Here is a 24,540-nt window from a genome sequence, read left to right on the forward strand (position 1 = left end):
ATTTAGACACTATATCCCCACCTCCCTGTCCTCCCTTTCTGGGGCTCCATTTGCATATTCGTTAGACTGCTTTATATTGTCTTATGCATCACTGAGGCCTTGTTAATTTTTTTGTGGTCTCTTTCTGTGCTTCATTTTGAATCTTTCTATTGCTTTGTCTTCAAGTTCAGTGATCTTTTCTTTTCCAGTATTTAATCTTCTGTTAATCTCATACAGTGAACTTCTTGGATATTGTAATTTTTTTTAATCTCTAGAAGTTTGGTTCTTTTTAAAAAATATCTTCTTTCTCAATATTTTCATATTTTCCTTTACATCTTTGAGCATATAGAAAATATTTATAACAGCTCTTTTAATATTCTTCTCTGCTCATCATCTTTGTCTCTTCCATTTTTGTCATAATGACTAATCATGATAATGAGTCATTTTTTTCTTTTTCTGTCTAGTGTTTTTGTTTGGATGGTAGATATCATGAATGTTACCTTCTTAAGTGCTATAATTGTATTATATAGTTGTATTCCTTTGACTTTGTTCTGGCAGACAGCTAAGTTTCTTTTGGGTCATTTTGATCCTTTCCAACTGTGGATTTGGAGTAGCCTTTACTGTAGAACCACTCCTAAGATGTGACCCTGCTACATTTCTCCTGAATGCTTGGTATATTTAATGAGATCCCTCCACTCTGGCTAGTGGAAACTCAGTTACCAACCCTGTGTGACCTCTGAGAATGACTGGGCTTCTCTCTACACGTGGGCTGGCTGCTGTGCCGGCAGGCTCAATAGTATCTCTGTCCAGATTTCTTTTACTCTCTCTCTGTGCAGGTCCCAACTCTTGAGTATTCTCCCCCAGAAATTCTACCAACCTCAGCTTCTTGAACTGTAGTTTCAGGGCTCGGTTTGGATTCCTTCTGGTTACCAGTCTTCAAGATGGTTCACAGTGATCCCCACCTCCTAGTATTCATGACCTTATGTTGTCCCCCACCCTATTATATCAAGATTGGTCTAACTAAGAGAATATGGTAAAACTAATGGCATATCACTTCTGAAACTAGGTCATAAAAGATACTGTGGCTTCTTTTTTGCTCTGTCTCTCTGATGACCTATTCTCTGGGAAGCCAGCTGCCATGTTGTGATGACACTCCCAAAAGAGCTCTTCCTAATTCTAGACCTAATCCTTCTCAGTCTGTCTAATCACGTTATCCTCCTACCAGAAACATTTGGTGTTACTTTGTAATATCCAAAATAAACGAAAGCTCCTTAGCAGAGCATAGTACCCCTTTTGACTTTTCTCCAGCACTCTTCTCCAGCTTCAGCTCTTCCCCCTTTCCCCAGTTTGTGTTCTGACCATAGCAAACTATTTTCAGCTGGCCATACTCATGCCTGCTCTCAACACCCTGCCTGGGCATTTGTATGTACTATTTCTACCCTCCTCATCCTTAGCTAACTCCTACTCTTCACATTAAAGGTCTTTTCCTCCAGTAAGCATGTCAGTACCCCCTTATGCTCTCCTAGGCTATGTTACGTGCCCTGCCCAGAGCTTCTTGGACTCCCTGTTTTCAGCCCCTTATTCTGTCTAAGGGGTGTGTTTAATTGTTAACCCTTCCCTCCCCAATACCTCTAATATCAAGGACAGTGATTGTTCTAGTTTACCATTATATCTCTCTGGCACACAAGGGGTGCTCACTCAGTACTTTTTGAATGAATAAGTTAGTGAAGAGAAGTGTTTAGAGTGCAGAAAGCAGTGACTTAGCATATTCAGTTACTCAGTTCATTTTAATGCTGGATTTAACATACAGATGAAATGAATAGTATTTGGTTAATTATAATAATTTGATGAATTTCATTTTTGTAGTGACTTTTGGGGAGAAATTAGGTAATATTTTACTCGTTTCACTACAGTAGCCTATTTTAAATTACATTCTTGAAAACTTAAAGCTTATATAGGAGTATATATAGGATTATTGTACAACAAGACTTTCCTTTTTCTAAACAGTTAAGTCATTCAGTTGTTCTGGGCCTGTGAAGCTTACCATCGAGTGGCATTTGAAGTATTATACCTGTCAAAATGAATATTCTAAGCTGGAGGTAAGTAAAATGCAAATATTTAATGTATATAAAGCTATGAGGGAAAAATTATGAGTGTAAAGATTTATTAGCTCATCAGGTGAGGAGGCCAGAAATAATAGATTGTCGTTTTAAAGGTGCCACAGATTTATTTTGGGACTTGAAATGCTTTAATTTTATCAAAGTATACTGCTTTCTGAGAAGGAAACAAATCCTTTCGTTTTCTTTTTGTCTTATGAAAAATGTTACTCAGTATTTAAATCAGGCATGTAGGAACTGTCGATAAAGGTGTTGTGGGTCACATACAAATAAAAATCAACGTAGTTTAAGAAAGAAATGTCAAAGTTTCACTTCATTCAAAAAGTTAGTGATAAGACACCTAGAACTTTAGTAAAGCCAGGTAGCTTTAGTGAGTAGAAGTAGATCTATCTCAGAGGTGAGGAGAGGAAAGGAGACCCCTCCCCCCACAACCAAGGAAAGGAGGGGAGGGTGTGAGAAGAGGAAAGAGGCCCAGCTGCATTTCTCCTGCCCCTGCATGGTCCACTGGCCTCCTGCGTCCCTCAGCAGTGTGTTTTCCTTTGACAGGTCTCCTGATGGTGGCTCACAGTCATTTCCTTCATGGCTTATCTGTTGTCTGTGTGCTCCTAGCTTGAATGATGCATGTGTTTCCATTTGGGGTGCCATTGTCCTCAAATATTGCCTTTGTGACTTTTTCCCCAGGTAGTTTACCCCTTCACACTAAATACTTCAGTGTGCTTCCTAAGAACAAGAGCGTTTACTTAGATTACACAGTGCAGTGATAAAATTTAGGGAATTTAACACTGATACAAAACTATTATCTAATAAACAGATCTTTTTAATGTTTTGCCAGTGTTCCCAAAACACCCTTTTTAGCAGTTTGTTGTTGTATCTTTTTTTTCCTGGTACAAGATCCAGTCTGTGGTCTCAATGCCTTTTTCCAGCGTTTTGTTTTGTTTTTGTTTTTTGTCTTTCACAATATGACACTGATGTATTCGATGTATACAAGCCACTTACTTTTCTAAAATGTTCCTCAGCTCCAGCACTTCTGGTGTTTCCTCATGATTAGATTCAGGTTATGTTTTTGGCAGGAGTACCGGAGAATTCTGGTTTGTCCCATTTTTGGTAATGTTAACTTTGGTCTTCTGGTTAAGGATGTTTCTGCCAGGTTTGTCCACTGTAGAATTACTACTTTTCTCTTTGCTGTTAACAATAGTTGTGAAGAGATACTTCTGTACTTGTGTATGAATGTCCTGATTTTTCATCAGTTCTTATCTGAACATCCTTTGAGTCTTGCCTGATGAATCAGCTATTGCTCTGATAATTGCTCAGCGGTGATTTTGTAATTTCATATTTTCTTCTGCTTAGTTAACATGCTGCCGTGAGGATGAGCCTGTTCATTTCCTCTTGTCTTACCTGTCAGTCAGTCACCTGAGCAGTTATCAGCATGGATTCATTGATTTTTACTTTCTTATGATGGGTTATAATCTGTTACTATTTTTTATTTATTTGGCTCAAATTGTTTCTCACTGGCCAGTCGAAGCCAGCTTAACCTTTTATTGATGACGGGAAGCTGCCATTAGGAGCCTTGTTTTACATCTGTCTTTGGTTTATCTTTCCTCATTGTTAAATGCTGCTTTTCTTTGTAAAATCTTTTTATACATGGGATAAGATGAAAGTCTTTTTATACATGGGATTAGCCTCAGGACAAAATATTTCTTATTTCTCCATGAGCCATCTCCTATGTAAATACCTTAATCGCCTTTCTTCCTGTAAGATTATGCTTGCATTATGTATTACTGTATCTGAGTGTATGGGAATGGCTAACATGTCATGATAACTTCATCATACTTAAAATTATATTTAAAACATTTTTCTTGGAGTGCCTGGTTGGCTTAGTCGGTTAAGCATATGACTTTGGCACAGGTCATGATCTTACAGTTTGGGAGTTCGAGCCTTGTGTGGGACTCGGTGCTGACAGCTCAGAGCCTGGAGCCTGCTTCAGATACTGTGTCTCCCTCTCCCTCTGCCCTCCCTCGCTCACACTCACTCTCCCTCTCTCAAAAATAAACAAACATTAAAACAAATTTTTTTAATATTTTCTTTTCGGCATTTTGTTCTGTATGTTTTCAAGTGCTCCAAACTGAATAAATCTTTGATTTCATTTAGATGTTAAGTTTTACTTATCTTCTTCAGTAAGAAGCATGGAAATAAATTATAACCCAGAATTTTGCCTTGAATAGGAGGAACTATCACAAAAACATGAACCTAGCGTCGATGAAGACTTTTGTGGTCATTATTTCAAGAATGCTGAATGTTGGACAACAAAATATGAAAACATAAATTGCAACAGTGACTTACAGGTGTTTCCCTCATTGAATGTGAGTATCTGTGTTGTCAAAGTAGAGTTTACTGTGTACTCCCACTGAATATAAGTAGTAACTTAAATTCTATTCTCTCAACATTTTGATGAAGAAAGGTGCTTAGTTATTTTTAGGTTAAGTTCTTTTGAATGTGTGGTAGTAGGTAATAAGTAAGACATTGGCACCATTGTTCCGTTTCTTTGAGCCCCTTTGCAACAATAGTCTTGAAGAGGAACCCTTTCGTCTTCCCATCCTGATCTGCTGTCCGTTCATCTGTCACTCTCTCTTGTTTCCACTCCAGTCCTACCTTTGCCCCCATCACTATCAGAACAGCTCGTCAACATTTCCAGTGATCTCCATGTTGTGAGATCCAGTGGTCTCTTAGTCTTACCCAAGGTCTGTCAGCCTTCTTGACTTATCAGCACTTAAAGCTACTTGACCACTCTCCCTTCTCTTATGTACTTACTTCCCTCCCTGTTTGGAATATTAGATACTAAAATGTTAACAGCACTTATCCATGGGCTGTGGGTCATTTTATCTTATTTTTTTGTCCTGTAAATTCTGAAATACAAATATATCTTTGGTAAAAATAGTAAAGGGTTCTTAAAATGTGTATTGAGGTGCGATAAAGGTAAAGTGTGCATATCAGAAGTGGATGGCTTGATGAATTTACAGAACCTGAACACACGAGTATAGGCCCAGATCAAATACAGAATATTTTAGCCCCTATGCTCCCATTTTAAGTCCTAACACCTTCCCCACCAAAGGTAACCACTATCCTGATTTAAAAAATAGTTTTTCAATGGGGTGCTCAGTCAGTTGAACGTCCATCTTTGCTCAGGACGTGAACTTGAGGTTCGTGAGATCAAGCCCACGTCAGGCTCTGTGCTCAGAGCTTGGAGCCTGGAGCGTGCTTCAGATTCTCTGTCTCCCTCTCCCTCTGTTCCTCCCCTACTTGCATCTGTCTCTCTGTCTCTCAAAAATAAATAAAGATTAAAAAATTTTTTTTAATTTTTTCAAAAGCAGGATTTTGTTATTCATGTTTGTGCTACAAGGAGATGTGTTCTCTGGTGTTTAGCTTTCAAATCTTTACTTTTTTCCTAACACGTTTTTTTCTTAATTGTTAAGACAGCTTTCCCCCATAGAAGTGCAGCAATATAAAATGGAATCATTCTATTTGTTTTTCCAGAATAAGGAACTAGTTACAAATATCAGAAATGTTTCAAACCAGGAAGGATCAACGGTAAGTCATTTTATTTGTCTTTAAATCAAATGTATACAGGTTCTAGGAAGCCTGAAAAGAATAGATACTTGGAGAATGATAGACAGTAGAGTTATTAGAAGTGGGGGGGGAAAAAAGAAACATTATTTCAAACAGTATATTTTTGTGTGTGTCTATATGAATTTTGTACATGTTTGTTTCTGTCTTTGTTTAAAATTTCCTTTTTACGTTGTAATTTAAGGTTAACTGCTTAGCAGCCTTTTTTCAAATGCCTAGCATAACAATGGGCTGGTCTGGACCATCACTGAGGATGGAAATAAATAGATAGAGACCATGAGTGTAGCACCGGGGAGAGGAAAAAATTTGGTGTTTGGGGGAATTCTAAAAGTCAGAAGACCAAGAGGTGGAGAGGGTTGGAAGCAGCTGTGTATAGGGAATGAAGGCAGGTTTAGGAGAGTTTAATGTTTGTTTTCATCTTGTGACCCTTCGTGTTTCCTATGTTTTTCAACCATCTTAAAGAGTAGTGTCATAGAAGAAAGGCATTCACTCTGCAGTGGCTGGAACAAACTCTTTGCTTTGCACAGGCTGTGTCGCAGGTGGAGGCATAGGAAATGGAACGATAGGAAATATTCTGGATGGATGGATGTGAAAAGTTTGATGCAGTTATGTGGGGGCATTGCAGCATTCACAGGCATTACAGTGGGCAGAGTCCTTTCCCAGCAGGACCGCCAGTACCATAGATCTTAAGGGTTTAAGTAATTGAACTTATGTCCTAAATCTGTACAGTCTTTCTAACAATGTTATCTGACTTCTAATTCCCCCAGTTTAGTTCAAAACCATGCACATTTAAAAACTGAATACTTAATATTATGATAAAACATGGGAAGAGTAGTATTAGAAAAAGATATTTGAATGGTAATATTAAGTAAGGCATAAAATGGGAACACTTGGGGGAGATTCTTTAGAAATATTAAAAGGGGGCACCTGCGTGGCTCAGTTGGTTAAGCATCTGACTTTGGCTCAGTTCATGATCTCACGGTTCATGAGTTTGAGCCCCAGTCAGGCTCCGTGCTGACAGCTCAGAACTTGGAGCCTGCTTCAGTTTCTGTGTCTCCCTCTCTCAGCCCCTCCTGCTGCTCACACTGTCTCTCTCTCTCTCTCTCAAAAATAAGTTAACATTAAAAAAAAAAGAAATATTAAAAGTAGAAAAATTGAAGAGTAGAAAAGCTTTTTTTCCTCTTTCATTGCTTTGATTCTGAGAGGACCATGGGGGGAAAACAATGGGGAAAATCCTTCCAGTGTCCAGTGCCCCTCCACTACCTAGCATTTCTTTTCATTGCTCTAAAACTGGAAAGTGGGGTGCCTGGGCAGCTCAGTCAGTTAAGAGACCAACTCTTGGTTTTTGGCTCAGGTCATGATATCATGGTTTGTGAGTTTGAGCCCCATGTCAGGCTCTGTACTGACAGCAAGGAGCCTGCTTGGGATTTTCTCTCTGCCCTTCTCCTGTTCATCCTCTCTTTCTCTCTCTCTCAAAATAAATAAATAAACTTTAAAAATTTTAAAACAGTGAAAAGTAACCCAATTCAGTTACTATAAGTTGTGTTAAAATGTGGTGAACGATTGTTGAACTATATTTTCTTTTTTTTTTTTTTAATATTTTTATTCATTTCTAGGAGAGAGAGAGAGACAGCGTGAGCAGGGGAGGGTCAGAGAGAGAAGGAGACACAGACTCTGAAACAGGCTCCAGGCTCTGAGCTGGCAGTCAGCACAGAGCCCGACGCGGGGCTCGAACCCACAAACCGCGTGATCATGACCTAAGCGAAAGTCGGACGCCTTAACCGACTAAGCCACCCACGTGCCCCTGAACTATGTTTTCTATAACGGTTTTTTTAAATAACAAAGGATATGTATCTTTTTTTTTTTCTGTTTCAGGATGTAATAGCCAGAACACAGAGAGATGGGTTTCATATATTTGTTGTTTCTGTGAAAACGGACAAAACAGATGCAAGATGGAATTTGAATGGTATATTTAAACTGCATGCATGTTTGCTGTCTGTTTTTACTGTATTCTGTGTTTTTGTCATTGACCTCAATTTACATTTTCTGTTAAAATACATCATTGAAAACCAAATCTCCGTTAATCACAAAAATAAATGACCTGTTTATCTGGGATACTTAAAACTTTTTGTTTATCTTACTATGATATTTTTTAATGAATTGGAAATTTAAAATTAAGATAAATTTTTAAAATTTCAAACTCTGGTGGGATATAACACTTTCATCCTTTCAGATTAAAAAAATTTTTCTCATATAGAAATGGGTAGGCAACATTTTAATTGTAGTTGAAGTAGATTGTATTCTATATCAGGAAAATGGCCATCACCAGGGGTTTAAAATTTTTATTTTAAAGCCTCTGTCTGTAGTTTAGGAGTAGAAGTAACCTGTCTGGCGATTACTTCTGTGGTCAGTGAGCTTCGTGCCACCCCCCACCCCGCCCCCGCCAGTGCAAGAGTGGGCTTACAATAAGCAGTTTTCCAGGGAGTGAATGCTTTCACAGAGCATTGAATTGCTTCGGCTGTCGTTTTGCAGAGTGAGCGTCTGTTGGACCAGTAGTAGCCAAACAGCATGTGAGGATCCTGCTCCGTTTCATCCACTAGGGACACAGGGGTGAAGCCAGGCTTTGCCTTTGAGAGTTGCCCAGTCCAGCCGGGAGGCAGAAAGTACTGAGGGGACACAGGCACTGCTTCAGAGAAGGCACAGAACTGGCATACTGCAGGGGAAGCTGGGGGAGGTGGCTGCTCTGGAAGAGTGGGAAGTAGGGCTTCCTCCCAGAGGTGACATAATGGGCCAGATAAGAGAGCTGTTACCTAGATTTGTGTGTCCCCCCACACCCCCACCTTCCCAGGTATTGTGTCTTTTCCCCTGATACCAGCAGGCAGTTTTAAGGCCCTGCTAGTTAGTAACAAGCTATTACTGAGCCCCGTAAGTCTTATACTGTATTTGGTGCTCTGTTTATTGTTACCTTGGACAGCAACCCAAACGAGATGCTTGAATTCAGTAATTTATCCCAAGTTACACTAAGGAAGACAAAGTCCTCAGTGAGGTCAGTGACTCAGCATGGGGCCACTCTAAGGCCGGCACTGCTTTGCTGTGTGCATAAGATCAGATTTGGCCCAGGTTTTACAGCAGCTTGTATGCAAGTAAAGTGTCTTGATAAGATTACATGTTAATGACTAGTAAATAGCCAACATATTGTGTGTCTGAGGTAAAAATTCAGCATTTGTTAGCTTGGTGTGTGTTCTTGGAGCCTTCTGGGAAACAAGCTTACATTTCGAAATATAAGAAAAGACTAATTGGTAATTTAATTCTTTGATGTCTTTATCCCCATCTTCACCAGTTTCTCTTTCTATGATTGGGCCTCATGGATATATTTCTGCATCAGATTGGCCTCTGATGATTGTGAGTATTTCTCAGAATTTGTTTCCTTTTTTAAAAATGAATTTTATATCCTAATTGGAAAATTTAACAACTTAAAGAGCTCAGTGGTGGTATCCCTTAGTAGTAATGCTGTGGCATACCTTCTGTTTCTGGCTAGAGGGACAGGAAAATAAAAGACTGGATACTTGAATGAAGAAATGTCCATTTTTCAAGTGATCACAAGCCTTAACTGACTAAAATTGCTCTTCTTCCTACAGTTTTACATGGTGATGTGTGTCGTTTATATTTTATATGGCGTACTGTGGCTCATGTGGTCTGCCTGTTATTGGAAAGATATATTACGAATTCAGTTCTGGATTGCAGCTGTTATTTTCCTGGGAATGCTTGAAAAAGCAGTTTTTTATACTGAATATCAAAACATCAGCAGCACTGGGCTATCAAGTAAGCTGTGACTCTCTCTGTACGTACAGTATGATCCAAGAAGCCCCTTGCATTTGTGAGTAGAGCTGCGGGAGTCGTCCTTTGCACAGTGGTTTGGGAGCAGCTGGATTGTAGATGAGGAGGGATGAGAACGTGAGAGTAGGACTCTGATCTAGGCTGGCGTCTGTGTCGTCCTCATTTTCTGTTTCCCTTCTTTGCCTCACTTTCCTCCTGGGGAAAAGAAGATTCCCATTTCAGTGATTGGACTAAATCAACAAAAGTTCCAGACGGGGGCACTTTAGGTGCTACCAAACCTTTTAACATATTTCTCTGTCTTTGCCCCATACTCTTTCTTCTCATTTCTCCTCCACAAAAGAAAAGAAGGAAAATTTGACCCCAGGGAGTAAAATCAGTAGTTACAGGATGCACGGTGCCTGCAGCCTCCTTGCATCCTCTCTGCCTCTTCACTCACAGAGAACTCCAGGTGACCACTGGAGGCCCCTCACAGTTCACACAGGGAAGCGTGAGAATCCGGGAGGGCAGGAAGGTGGGCATCCTCAGATGTGTGCCCCAGGTTGCTAGAAGGTGGAAGGCAGAAAGACCAGAGAGGTAAAGGTACAATTCCATCACCCAACCTTTGTAAAGGTAGGTAGCTCCAAAGGGATGAAGCACTCTGGAGTGATCAGTTCTGAGTGATCAGTTAACATGATCTTTGTATGGATCTTCATTGGGTGTGATTGTGTCTGCTATTTATTTTTATATTTATGAGTGAGTTGGAATGTAGATGAAGCAGATTTGCCAGACTGTTGATAATTATTGAAGCTGAGTATTGGGTACATGGGAGTTCACTATACTGCTTTTTCTGTGTTGGGGAATGGTTGCAATTCCCAAAATGAAAGGATAGGTACAAAAGAAGAAAGTACAGACATCCAGGAGGGCACATTAGAGGTAGTGTAAGAGGTTTTAGTGGTATTTGTGTGTGTTTGTGTGCGTGTGTGCATTGTGTGCACATGTGTGTGTGTGTGCGCACACGCTCTAAACCAAATAATGAAGGAGGAGTGAGGCTGCTGCTCCTGGCTGGGGAGTAAAGCATTCTTGAATGTGAAGTAAGGCAGTTCGACTCCTTTGCTCTGAGTGGTGGTCCCGTCTTGTCTAGGGAGTGGTGAGGGTGGCCTGAATGTCAGTGAAGAGCAGCAGGAGCCTGAGAGACAAGGAGAGATGAGAGACCACGTGCCATCCTCAGGGACTTCAAGCCCTCTGTCTGAGATGATACGATCAGGGCTTAGGAGAGAAACCCCAGGCTGCTGTGAGTGTTTGTGAGGAGTCCTGCGAAAGGGACCGGTGCTAGACGGCATGGCTGATGCTATTTCTGATTTTCCCAAGTGGGAATTCTGTAACCCAGGCTGTCTTGCTTAGCACTGATCCTGCAGGGACAGGAGACAGTGATTGTTAGGGCCCAACATGGGCACCTTAAGAACAGGTCATGTCAGATTGACTTCTTTCATGCTTCTAAACTTAGTGTCACTATCTGGACTTCTTAAAGGTATTTGACAACTGTGACTTCTTGTGGACAAGATGGAGAAATGTGCGCCGGAATCCGGCTGTGCAGCTGTATCTAAGGAGCCTGTGCACATGAGCACCGATGAGTCTTGTCACTATGGAGCTGGGTTGTCCAGTGTGGCGGCCATAAGCCACATCTGGCTGTTTAAGTAAAATTAGCAGTTCACTTTCTCCGTTGCATTAGCTGCATTTCAAATGCTCAGTAGCCATGTGTGACCTTTGATTACTGAGTTGGACAGCACAGCAGCCACGGTTCTCATCCCTGCTGCACCTAAGCGTCACTTGAAGAAGTTTAAAGCAATACCAGTGCCAGAGATTCTGGTTGGAGTAGGGCCTAAGAATTGGTTCTGTTGAGAGGCTTCCCATGTGATTCTAGTGGGCATCTAGGATTGAGAACCACTGGCTTAGAAGGAGGTGAGACACCTGTCTCACAGGTTTTAGACCTTGTGGCTGGTTTATCCTTGTTACTCACCTAACATTTATTGCAGACCTGTGCATATGTAGAGAACATTCACTATAATTCTGTGGATGGTGTCAGGCTGGCAGAGTTAATACAGGAGGTGTAGAGAATAATTTTAGGTGGGCCCTTCTCACATGAAGGTACTTGAAGGGGTGCAGAGAGATTTGATGTCCCAAATGGAAAGGGAAAACTTAATAGGTATGACCTTGAACTTGGGGTTGAGGTACAAATTGCAAAAATACAAATGGGAAACGTTTCTAAAGGATTTAAAGGTTGAAGCTGATGAAGCTCAACATAGATAGTTATAGACAGTTATGCCTCCCACCAGCTCCCTCCGCCTTGGGTTACAGCAGGAGGTCTAGCAGTCAAGACACTGAGAAGGTCCACCTGCCAGGAAGGTTGTATTCACTTTACTCCAAGAGGGAAATAATCCAGACTGAGCGGCTCCTGAAGGAATTTGAAAGCACGCCACCCTTAAACATCGGTCATCCTAAACCTCTTCACATTCTGCATCCACTCTTAGAGAGTTCATCCATTGTTTTTCTTCCTAACGCTCAACCTCCTGGCCAGATGTCTGTCCTGAGCTGCAGACCTAGTAGCTGGTCGTCTGCCAAACGTCTTCTGAGTGCCTTGCAGCCTTCTCATCTCTGTAGGGCAGAGAAGGAACTCACCTTTTCCGCCCTTGTACTTTCAACTTGCTTTAGTCCAAACCTGTAGCCACACAGTAGGAGCATAATACATAAATGATGAAGGCATCCTAGAGAAAAGAAAACTGCAGAGGACCTTATAGTTTTCATGTATTTACAGGACAGAAAGTTCTTTATAGCCTCAAGGGGAAGAACAAGAACAGAGTGAAGTGAGGGGAGATTTTAGCCTGATATAGGAAAGCTGTGCCTAAAAGAGCAGAGCAAATATGGAGTGAATTCTTCAGGAGGTAATGAATTGCCCTCCACTGAGGTTTTCAAACATTTGGATTAGATGACCTTTAAAGCAAATAAGGCTAATGCGTCTGGGGTCAGAATGTAGTTAATACACAGTACATCTTTAGAATCTTGGTGGCAGGCCTCTCTCTAGATGTACACAGAATGAATGGTTTTCTTTCTTCCCCTCAGCCCAAGGTTTATTGATATTTGCAGAGCTGTTATCTGCGGTTAAGAGGACATTGGCTCGCCTTCTTGTGATCATTGTGAGCTTGGGCTACGGCATTGTGAAGTAAGTATTGGCATATTGGAAAGATACTGAGCTTCCGGCCTTGTGACTCCTTCCACCACATTATGAGCTCTGTGAAACTGGACACTTCTTAGTACTGTAATATGAACCCTGTAGGGAAATACCAGCGAGAACGTGTTTTCACAGTACCTCCGTGTACTGGCCACTTGACCCTGTCCTCAAACAAAGATCTTGAATTTGAAGTCCAGTGACTTTTTATAGTTAGATGAAGAAGTAATCAACTTTAAGAATAATGGAAAATTTTAAATGATTCCTAAAATTTAAACCATTTTCTATTTCCTAGACCCATAGTTCTGCTTTTACGATTTTATTCAATCAAATATTGTAAGAGAGGATTAAGCACCAGGTCAGCAGGATTTCAGACCGAAACCTGGCTGTCCATTGAGGACCCTGCTTCTTCCAGATCCCCTCAGGCTGATCTTTTCTCTCCCATACCTATGAGTCACTGCGAATGAACGTGGAACAGCTTGTCCTCTTTATTCTTACTGCCTTTTTAAAAAAACCTCTCTAATTCCCAGAAGCTCAAACTTGCAGCCGGGATCACCTGCTATATCTTCTTACTACAGTCACCTTTTAAGTTTCAGATTTCTCCCCTCATCCCTTAATTCATGGAGTACTTGTTCCCCAACTTTCTCAACACGTTGTGTGTCAGAATTCCCTGTGATTTCCATTTCTTTGTGGGTGATCCTATAAGTAACCTGCTCACCTCCATTGGTCTTATCTGTCCCCTCACCTCAGTTACTGATTCCCTCTGCCATTTTCTAGACTTTATTGTTATGTTTAACTGTATTCTCTTTATAATTGCAAATTTAAGCAATCCACTTTTCCACTGTCACCTTCTCTGTTTCCTGTTTACTTTTCCTAATATATCAGCTTCATTCTCTGACGCTGGTATGGCCTCTGGCCTTTTGATCCTGCCATCTTCCATGGATCCTTCAGGGTGCTGAACGGCTACCCATGGGCACCTGAAGCCCTCCGCCTTTCTCTTAGCCCGCCTCCCTTCACAAATCCAGCTTTCCATGTGCTTCGGGCGTCTACTGCAGCGGCAGAATCTGCCTGCGAACACCCGACCAGATTGCAGGCCCGTGTCACTTCATGACCCAGACCTTTAAGTGCGCCCTTAGTGTCCCTGGTAGTTCTTCTGGATCCCCTTGCCCATCTCTGGCCCCTTTCCCACTCTGCAGAAGACCTTATACCCATTCTCTCCCCTCCAGCCTTGGATTCCCTGCTCACATCTGTTGTAGTTGATCCTGGTTCTTTTCTCACTGAGAAAATAGAAGCCACCAGAAAGGAATTCTAATGCCTTCCTGCCCCCAGACCTGTACCATTCCCCCCATATCCGAACACACACAGCGTTCTCCTCCTCTTGAAAGAAAGGCACGTGGTTTAGTCCTTCCCCTGCTCTTGGGCTCCGGGTCCTGTTACCTCTCGTCTGCCAGTGAAGCTGCTCTGGTGGCCGCTTCTGTTTGCTCCGGGCTCCTCAGTTTTCCTCTGGTGGGTCAGTGCCATCAGCATGCTGTTATTTCTGTCATCATCAGGAGCAGACCTCCCTCGATCCCAGCTGACACTCCCCTCTGCTTCTCCTGCATTCCCCCTCACCCCTGAGCAGCAGCCTTTCTCAGATGGGTGCTCTGTACTTGCCACTCCAGCTTCCCTCCTTTTCTCCTGAACACACCCTAGTGAAGTTTTGCCTCTGTTCCTCCATTGAGACTGCTCTTGTCAATCACCTTGACCTCTCAGTTGCCAAAACCACATGGCCTTGCTCAGCTTTTGTGCAGGGGCCCTGGCTGCTCATTCCTAGCCCCCTCACCCCCTTGCTGCGCAGTCTTTGTCTTCCTGAGCTCCAGCATTGAAGTGCCCCAGGCCTCCGCTCACACGACTCAAAGCCCTGGGGCGCACTCATCTAGTTTTTTGGCTCTAATGTCAGGACACATCCAGAGTGAACCTCCCCCTCCCTTGCACACCAATCACCCTGGGCCCCACCACCATCTTCTCACCGTAGATAACTTCAGTGCCCTCCCTAACTGGTTTCCCAGCATCTGCCCTGGTCTCCTGTCAGTCAAAACAGACAAAATAGAGGCCAAGATGATCCTTTTAAAGTTTATATTTGTTTATTTGGAGAGAGATAAAGAGCGAGCTGGGGAGGGCCAGAAAGAAAGAATCCCAAACAGGCTCTGGGCTGTCAGCTCAGAGCCCGATGTGGAGCTTGAACTCATGAACTATGAGATCATGACCTGAGCCAAAATCAAGAGTTGAACACTTAACCGCCTGAGCCGCCCAGGTGCCCCAAGATGATCCTTTATAAACGTAACTCTGATCCCCTTACATACCTGCCCATCTCGCTCAGTAAAAGCCAGATTCCCTTTGCGGTTTTCCAGATGGCTGACCTCACCTGCCACTCCCTTTTGAACACTCTGCTCCATCCTGCAGGCTTTCCTCCTGTTGCTGTTTCTTAAACACAGCACACACTTCCTCACAGAGCAGTAAAGGCTTCTGCCTGTAAGCGTCTTGCCCCAAACTCCGGGCGTGGTTTGCTTCCTCACTCCCTTTTCTCTGCTCACTGTCCTCTCGCAGAGAGCCTAGCACTGTCAGGACTCCCGATGTGGTGCACACTCTCCATCGCTCTGACCCTCATCCCGTTTATAGCTCCAGTTGATGCAAACGTTAGGATTTGTTGTCTCTTCCCCCCACTTGAATGTGACTTCCATGGAGGAGGAGCTTTGCTGCAGGTGTCCTGCTACTTCCTAAGGCCCCAGTACAGTCCCTGGCACATAGTAGGCACTCAGCAAACACACACTGAATATACAGACATATCCCTGTGAGCTTAAGATTGGTGTAGTTAGCAAGGTTTTAGCCAGGACAACTTTTTTCCGTGGGTATTTATTGAAATTCCTTCTCAGATACTTTTTGGGGTTTTTGCGGGAGTTGGGGGGGGTGGAGAGGTTGTTTGTTTCTTTGTTTTTGCCCTCTGTACAGTAGTCAGAACACAGAATCCTGGCTGTAAGGAGTCGAAATAAACAATTTTGATGAACTAAATTAGATACAGAGTCTTAAATATAAGCTATGGCTATTAGTTTAATTTTTAGTTAGATTTTATCTTAAAGTGACAACATAAAGTGTTTTTCCAAAATCAGGTTTGTTTTTTCTTCTAATTAGACTGGCTAGAGGGTTTTTGAGCTAAAATATTTGTGCTATATGATTTGCAAATTTCATGAAGTTTCAATTCTGTTTCCGAATTACTCATTGCAAAAATCACTGTCTTTGCATTTTCCCAAATTATCTATATCTTTAGGGAATAAAAAAAGCTATTTTAGTTCTTTTCCATGTAAAGAATGGAAACTGAAAAGTGTTAGCACTCTTGTTTGGGCCACTGAGCAAAGAAAGGGGGTAAACTTTGATCTCTTCATACTTCTGTTCTTTTTCCTGAGCCCAAGTCAGAAAACTAGTGGCTTATCTTTAATAAAATGTATCTCAGAACAGTTTTTAGTTAATGTTAATGAAAGAATTAAGTTACTGTTTCTGTCAGTGACACAAGTAGGCACTGGCTCTCCTAGGCTTCACCAGTCTACTCTTCCGCTCTGCGGAGTGAGTACCTGCATGGCCTCAACGTGTTGCTGCCTGGGCATCCATCCAGCTTCAGTTCCTAGTGGAGACCCAGTTGTCCTGAGCCTGTTTCCACCTTGTTCCCAGGAAACACACTGTTTCTTAAAACTGAGGAAGCAAAGGCAGGGTCAGGACAGGCTGATTTGATTAGATAATGACTTCTCTCATATTGGAAAATTGGGCCAGTGATTGTATACAAATGCATGTTACTTACCCATGCCTTTTCTCTTTTTCTCTTTTTCCTCTTCTTCATTCCAGGCCTCGTTTAGGAACAGTCATGCACCGGGTGGTTGGACTGGGGATTCTTTACTTTATCTTCGCGGCTATTGAAGGCGTGATGAGAGTTATTGGGGTAAAAACTATATAATTCCACTTCTGTCCCTTTTTATTGTTGCTGTGAAATATAATTTAACTTTATATTTCCTGAGATGAATTTTTAAAGATAGGAAATTTATGAAAAAAGCCCAATTTGAGCTCCCCCCCATGGAATATTTCATTTCTTAAATAGCTTCCTGAAAGTAGTAAAAGAACTTTTTAAAATAAGATGGATTATGAAGGAAAATATGTTCGCTTATGAAGGCACCAATTGATGTCATCCCAGGAATGACATCGCCAGAATGTTCCATCTCAAAAACATTCTTTATAAAGAACATTTGTCTTTGTCATCGTGCAGTCTGCACACATTCATTTCTTCCTTCACCCTTGGTTTAAACATGTGGAAGTGAACAGAATTAACTGTACCCTTCACACATGCAGATACTACATCTCATCACGCTTAAGTCTCATTTGGTTTCAGCTGTTCTCTGACTCTTGTGGATTCAGTGTTTGGGGATTCACCAGACTCCACTCTTGGAAGAACCGTGAGAAGGTGGTGTCCAGGGGGAAATGACTCAGGCAGTGTGGGCGGCAGTGCCTTTCTCTCTAAGAAGAGGCAGAACATTTATATCTGGGAAGACCCCTAGATTTCTAGCTCTCGGTTTTTCTTAATAATATGGTTGACGACTGAGTGACCAAGCAGCTTATTATACTTTACTTGATTCAAAGAACCTAGTAATTTTTACCCAGAATGTCTTTTGGATCACTGGGCATGGAGCGAATGATCTTAACGTTGCCGTCGAAATTTACTTCACATATTTTGATCTGACCCAGACAGCAGGACATTTGTCCAGTAATGTTAACAGCCTCATTATTCTTTCTATTATCTTTAATACATCTGCATTCTGTATTAGATACACTTGCTCTTTTCATCTTTGACTCTTTGAAAGGCACATTTATTTTTACTTTCACATAACAGTGAAACACTGTGCATTTATATACATAATTTACAGGAGCTAGTCTTTGCTAGAAAGAAAAGATAAATATCCCACATGTAGATAGATATAGTATAAACATTGTTTTTCTTTAAAGTTTTATGTAGATAACATCTTAGTTATAACTTCCCCTCCCTTAGTTATAACTTTTAAATATGCTTTTCTGTCAGTTTGTGAGAAAAGAAAGTATCTAATCTATGGTTTATTTTTAGCCTTTCAGAGTTCCTTGTGTGTATCCCTTCGCAGATAGTAGGAAAGATCAGGAATCCGTTTCATTAGTAGCCCAGGCTGTAGGTTTGGTGTGGAGAGGGGAGAGATTGAAATGGTTGATCTGAGTGGAGCTGGAGACATGATATGTTTTATTTGCCATTCCATGATACAGTTTTGCATTATCGTTGAATAGGCGGATGGCAACCCAGCACCCATTGCTGCCCAAACAAAAATTTCTGTGTGCTTAGGCACACTATTATTAGGAATAAAAGTTTTCTGTGGCTTTTGTAAAATGATGAGATGATCTAAATTCTTTTTCTTTATCATATAATAATTTCTATAATAAAATGAAACTTTTACATTCAGATTTTTTCCCCTTATTTTTATCTTTCAGGGTTCTAACCATTTAGCTGTCATTTTTGGTGACATTATTTTGGCAGTTATTGACTCCATTTTTGTATGGTTCATATCCTTTACTATGTCCTAAAGTAGTTTGTTGTATCATTAAAATCAGATTACTTTTAATACTTTTCCATTATAATAGAAGGAACTATAGTTATGCATTACTACCTTTAACCTCAATACAGGAATTTAGTTGAAGGTGAAAAAGTAACAATTACCCAAACAAAGAATATCCTTCTTTTTCTATTCAACAAATTTAAGTGCTCAATATGTGCCCCATATTGCGGAGACAGAGAAGAAAAAGGTATTGTCCCTGTATTACTCTGGTAGGTAAGACAAATACATAACTGGGAACAATAAAGTGATAATAATTGCCATTGTAAAGAGGTGCCATGCAAACAGAGGAGAGAGAAAGCACGTCTAGTGCAAACCCCAGGAAAGACTTCACAGAGATGGTGACATTACATTGAGACTGGGAGAACAGATAGGAGCTAACCAGGAAGAGAAGTGGGGAAAACGCATTTTGGGAATATTGGGGGAACAAATAGTGGGAAGTGTGAAAATATAGGGACAGTGGTAGAATGTCCCAGAGTAGCTTGCCTATAGGTAAACACGTATGGGAGACTTATGGAAGTGGGGCCAGAAGAGAAAGGTAGAATGATGTGCTCAAGAGTCTAAAGTTCCTTCCGCAGGGAGAGAGGAGGCAGGACTCAAAGCCATACAGGCAAATACCATGATGAAATCTGTGTTAGAAAGAACTCAAGAATGACATGTAAAGGGACCTGGAAGAGACACCTGCCTGGCTCAGTTGGAAGAACGTGAGACTCTTGATCTTGGGATTGTGAGTTTGAACCCCATGTTGAGTGTAGAGATTATGTAAAAATAAAATCTTTAAAAATAAAAATGACCTGGAAAAGGAGGATCTAGGGTATTGAGACAGGAAGTCTGGTAAAGAGTCATGTGCAGTGGTCCAAAAAAAAAGGTGGTAAGAGTTAGAATTAGGGCAGAGGGAATGGGAAAAAGACCCCAGATAATAGACTTAGTAGAAATGGGTGAGAAAAGAAAGGCAAGAGCGCAAGAGAAGTCTTGCACATCTCATTTGGGTGGCTGGGAACAGTTTTGCTCCCCCAAAGCTGTGAAAAGGACCATCATGGATGAAGTTTGAGCTGACTAGGGGCTGTAGTGTTAAGTGGAGAGCTGGAAATCCCAGCCTGGGTTTGTAAGAGGAATCAGAACTGGTGGTAAAGGTTGGAGGCCATCTTCATGTGAGACAAGGTTGTAGCTTGTAGAAGCGACCCAAGAACACATAGACCAGTGAGAGGAGAGGACCAGGGTGATGCCTAGTGGAATGGAAACGTGCATGGAACACCAGCATAGAAGAACCCAGAAATTGTCCCTGGGTGAAGACTGGGCGAGCTTTGGAAAGGAAGGGTGGTCCACAGCGGCCAGTAAGTCCAGAGAGATGAACTGCCAAGGTGCACCTGGCTTAGGCCATTCCAGAGGTCACGGTGGGACAGCAGGAGGGCAGGATCAGTGAAGCTGGTGGGGCAGAAGCCATACTGCAGCAGCAGGAGAACCTTACAGAGGCAAGGGGAGCCATCCTCGACCCTCCTCGCTGCGTCAGTGACTCCAATCTGGGAAATCCCATTCTCTTTAACTCCAAGGCTGAGCCCTCTACTACGCATTCGTGGAAATAGAAGGAAACCTAAAGAAAGTGTGAGCTAGGCAGAGCAGAGTGCAGGGCTGTGCGTATCCCAGAACATTATTTTTATGTTTCTTCTGCAGTTATACCCTCTTTGAAACTCTTTCCTGTAGATTTTGTTTTTACCAAGTTTTGTTTTTGGGTTTCCACTATCTTCAATACTTGTCTTTTACCTTTTAATGTTAAATGTTCTTTCATTTCCTTGTAATTTCTTTCCATTTTCTCATGTTTGTCTCTCATAGGAAGGCCAGAGGGCTTGCATTTGCCTCTGTTTCTCCTCTGCAAAGATCCCTCCCCGCTTTCTGCAGGCGGGTGAACACATGCAGCGCTGCTAATGGCCTTTTCTGAGTCCCTAGGGGTGTTTTCTTCTCAACCCAGTCTATCTGCTCCTTAAACTCCCTGTTTGTGAATTTTTAGTATGCTTCCAAGTTAAAAACAAACAGACAAAAACCTTTGAGTGTACTATCCTTACTCTGTAGATCCATGGATCTCAGGCTCGTTTGGGTGCCAAGACCAGAGAGGCCTTTGAAAATGAATGAATGCTGTCATGCTTCTTTTCCCAAGGTTATAAACACACACCCCATGGAAGTTTTGCTTGTGCTGGGGCATTTAAAAACCTAGATTATATCCATGGATCCTCTGGTGTCTGAGGGGTGTCTAGTTAAGAAATAATACCTGATTTTTTGTTAGTCTTTATTTTATTTTGATTTTTTTTTAATTTTTTAAAAATGTTTTTATTTATTTCTAGGAGAGAGAAAGCGAGAGAGAGACAGCGTGAGCAGGGGAGGGTCAGAGAGAGAGGGAGTCACAGACTCTGAAACAGGCTCCAGGCTTTGAGCTGGTAATCAGCACAGAGCCCGACGCGGGGCTCGAACCCACGAACCGCGAGATCATGACCTAAGTGAAAGTCGGACGCTCAACCGACTAAGCCACCCAGGTGCCCCTAGTCTTTATTTTATTTTGAGAGAGACAGAGAGAGACAGAGAGATGGGTGGAAAGGAGGGGGTAGAGAGAGAGGAAGACACAGAATCTGAAGCAGGTTCCAGGCTCTGAGCTGTCAGCACAGAGCCTGATGCGGGGCCCAAACCCACGGACTGTGAGATCATGACCTGAGCCAAAGTCGGATGCTTAACTGACTGAGCCACCCAGTCGCCCCAAAATAATACCTGATTTAAAGAGTTGTTTCTCACTGAACTTGTTTAAAAATCTGCTGTACTTCTGTTAACAGCTACTAGTTTAGAATCCACATTTGTTGAAAAAACTTATAGTTTTCTTATCTTTTCAGAGAATGTTATAAATCTTACTGTAGTGTCATTTTTATGTTTTCCACATGAAAACACATTTAATGACATTCAGCTATTAATAAGGTGAAATGTGTTGCTCAGTCCTGACCGTGAGCAGTGTTCTAGCCGTAAGTACTCCTCCCCAAGGGCTGGGCTTTCTGTCGGGCTCAGGTGCAGCGGCATCACTCGTTGGCGTGTTCACCTGATGTGAGGAGAAGGGGCCGGCAGTATAAGACATATCTGCCATCAGGATCAGCAGAATTGCAGTGAAGATGAACTTGGCTTTTGGCCTCAGATCTTTGTTTCTGTCACTGCATTTAGAAAGTGAGCTTAAGATATTTGCTGAATTTGGAATTGTCTTGTCTCCAAAATTGTATACACGTGGAGCCTTTCATAAGTTGAGGAGTGTGCTCTTCAGTCAGTTAATTGAGCTACAGTCACTGCGTTTTTAAAAATCTATATTATCTTTTTTCTTGGTAATTTACAGATATGTATTTCAAAGATTTCTTGTTCTTAACCATCCATCCACAAGGTAGTTCATTGGAAAAAACAGTAATGCAACTTGGCAGAAAATTCCAAAGACAGGCAACTCTAAAGACCCAATTCCATCTGGATTTGAATGAGGGTAATTTATCACCTTTATGGACAGCATTGGCTTTGGTCCATTTCCAACACATAATAAGCCAAATTGGAGTGGGGAGATAAGGAAAACAAGGCAACTAGTTTGCTTAATGATTAATATTTTTAATAAAGATGTTTGAGATAAAAGTCATAAAGAAATTCAGAAATTAAAATTATCTTGGTTAGTGTTTCATGGTGAGAGAAAGAAAACTTAGTATCCATTTCAGCTTGAACCTGAATTTCTTATTGGCTTTTAGATGGCCATTTGGCAGTTTCCTTGACTGAAGTGAAAAGTCTGCATTTTCTGTAGAGAGGGGTTTTTTTAATGTTTATTCATTTTTGAGAGATAGAGCACAAGTGGGGTGGGGCAGAGAGAGAATGAGACACAAAAATGAAGCAGTCTTCAGGCTATCAGCATAGAGCCTGATGTGGGGCTTGAACTCACAAACTATGAGTTAATGACCTGAGCTGATGTAGGAAGTTTAACCTACTAAGCCACCCAGGTTCCCGGGGAGAGTAGATTTCTTAAAGGATTACAAATGGCAGGAAAAAGAAGTAGATCTACATACATAACAGAATTGAGTGCTTGCATAATGACCCCTGCTTCCTGTGCTTTGATGAACTTAACATATCCCATAAGAATCTGATTCTAAAGTAAAATAGCTTGAAAAATTCAAAGCGATAGCTTTTCTAAAGTAAAATAGCTTGAAAAATTCAAAGCGATAGCTTTTCTCCAGAAGCCCTCTTCCACTTTTTTTATGCTTGTTTCAATTTTGTGCTGTTTTGCTGCAGGCAAATGACTCTGATCTTGTGCTTCTGGCCAGCCTCCCCCTCTCTCTCCTTGACTCTGGCTTGTGCTGGTGGATATCCTTTTCCTACTGCAGAGCACGTTTGCCTTCTGGTTGCTTCTAACTCCGTGATAACCCGGCCTGTTTGCTTTCATAGCCTCTTTCCTTTCGAGGGAGAAAGGATTTAAGTTTTGCCTACATTTAACAATGGCTTGGTAAGTGGGGGTTTAGGCAGTTTTGAATTTGCTTTTGATCTTCTGGCTTCTAAGAAGTACTTTTGAATTATTAAATGAGACCAGATTTTTAACATAGAAATTTTATTTATTCAGGAGTTTTAAAAAAAAGTATTTGTCTTGATAACGTTTAATGAGTACAGCATATTTACACTTTTGTAAATTCTCACAGTAGCCTTTGTTGGTTGAATTGTTATTTTAGAAATTGATCTTGCAGCTCATTGGTCTTTTAGGAAGATTGAATAGCAGTTTTAGTAATTTGAGTACTACACTGAAGTTTCTGATTAATGAAGTATTTGGAATTTAAAATAGGCAAAAATCCAAAACTTGCCACTTCTATTCTTTTGCTTAGCTCTGAAATTTTCAGCATGTGGTTCATGAAACAAAGCTTAGTGGTGTGTTCCAGAGGAAGCACTTTCCTTTTGCAAAGAGAGAGTTGCCAAGGAGCTCAGTGGAGAAGCCTCGTTTTACTTCTTCCTACTTGACAGTGCTGAGTGTCACTGTCACCCTGATCCCTGTACTGCTGGGAAACAGCCATGGTTAAGAAAACTCCCACCCTTTCGTGTTCTGGGAAAAGGCTCATGCAGAGGACCTCCTTTCTCCATAGGACTTCCGTGAGACTCCCGGACACCCCCTTGTTACCTATGACAAGGCCAGACCTATGTATTTCCTGACCAGTCTGGACAGAACACCAGCCTGGACCAGATGAAGCTGTCTCCCTCCTCAGGGCCCTGAGCTTTCATCCACCACAGGCCTCCTCAGTGGCCCCTGCTGAGAATCTGGACACCTCAGGGAAAAGTCTTTCCTTGATCAGCTGTCCAGTCATGCCACCCACTTCCCCACACCTGCTGTCCAGTCTTGTTTACCCCTCCCCACAGAGGCAAAGCCCTGTCCAGCCTGACGTGTGGGACTCTTGCAGATCTTAGAGTTGGAACATTCTTCCCATTGCAGTGAGCCTCCTCTGCCTGTTGCAGTAATCTTTTGAATGAAGTCTCTTCCTGACTTAAGTCCAGATTTGTTTTATTTGACATATTTAAGTTTTTAAATTTATAAATGGAATTCATAGATGACCTAATATGGTCATTCAGAGGATGAAACAAGAGTAGACTAGAAATAACAAAATAGGAAAGAAACAGAGACAAAAGCACAAGGACATATCATAATGTGATCTGTAAGAGTATCTGGCCCAAGGGTACCCGTTTAGTGTATATACTGGTCTATCCTGTTCTGAGAGCTTGCCATGAAGGAGAACATCACAGGGCTTCTTGCTTATTGTTTTCCTCAATGTTTATTTAGTTCAGACAGTGGTAAATTGTAAAGCAAATCTGCAGTAAAATCAGTATCACAATCACACAATATTGGCTAAAGTAATATTTTCTGTGTTTTTATTAGCTTTAATTTATAGGAACTATATTCAGTACTAATTTTAGAAATGTAGTAGAGGATTATTTTAGTTTTTATTTTAACTGCTTATTACTGTTTAAAAAGGTTTTCCTTAACTTTTTTCACATATTTATAAGTTTGGCACAAACTATGAAGACTCTAAGGCTAAGAAAGAACACAGTGAAGTTTTCTTTATACAGGCACTTTACAAATACTCTGATCTTTGCCGTTCTGGGT

At 41.5% G+C, this 24,540-nt stretch overlaps 1 protein-coding gene and 1 long non-coding RNA gene across 3 annotated transcripts in view; one reads left to right on the forward strand and one right to left on the reverse strand.

Annotated features, from left to right (window-relative positions):
• Positions 1-24,540, forward strand: part of TMEM87B (transmembrane protein 87B) — a 44,750-nt gene that overhangs the window by 7,155 nt on the left and 13,055 nt on the right. Inside the window, exons 3-12 of one of the 2 annotated variants that reach the window (XM_039231693.1) lie at positions 1,987-2,078; positions 4,319-4,456; positions 5,628-5,681; positions 7,593-7,683; positions 9,058-9,119; positions 9,356-9,539; positions 12,651-12,750; positions 16,630-16,723; positions 18,286-18,357; positions 24,430-24,538. In XM_039231693.1, the coding sequence (XP_039087624.1) occupies positions 1,987-2,078; positions 4,319-4,456; positions 5,628-5,681; positions 7,593-7,683; positions 9,058-9,119; positions 9,356-9,539; positions 12,651-12,750; positions 16,630-16,723; positions 18,286-18,357; positions 24,430-24,538 (996 nt within the window). Of the gene's footprint in view, positions 1-1,986; positions 2,079-4,318; positions 4,457-5,627; positions 5,682-7,592; positions 7,684-9,057; positions 9,120-9,355; positions 9,540-12,650; positions 12,751-16,629; positions 16,724-18,285; positions 18,358-22,691; positions 22,764-24,429; positions 24,539-24,540 lie in introns of both variants that reach the window. The other variant, XM_039231694.1, reaches the window with a different exon arrangement.
• The window catches only part of LOC120231533, a 32,669-nt gene continuing 23,781 nt past the window's right edge, over positions 15,653-24,540 (reverse strand). The window contains exons 2-4 of the long non-coding RNA XR_005528350.1: positions 16,586-16,694; positions 16,362-16,479; positions 15,653-15,766 (exon numbers count right to left, since the gene is read on the reverse strand). This is a non-coding gene — a long non-coding RNA (uncharacterized LOC120231533). The remainder of the gene's footprint in view (positions 15,767-16,361; positions 16,480-16,585; positions 16,695-24,540) is intronic.

The sequence above is a fragment of the Hyaena hyaena genome, unplaced genomic scaffold (genome assembly GCF_003009895.1).
Source record: "Hyaena hyaena isolate Hyena2069 unplaced genomic scaffold, ASM300989v1 scaffold_57, whole genome shotgun sequence".
In the NCBI taxonomy this organism is placed as follows: domain Eukaryota; kingdom Metazoa; phylum Chordata; class Mammalia; order Carnivora; family Hyaenidae; genus Hyaena; species Hyaena hyaena.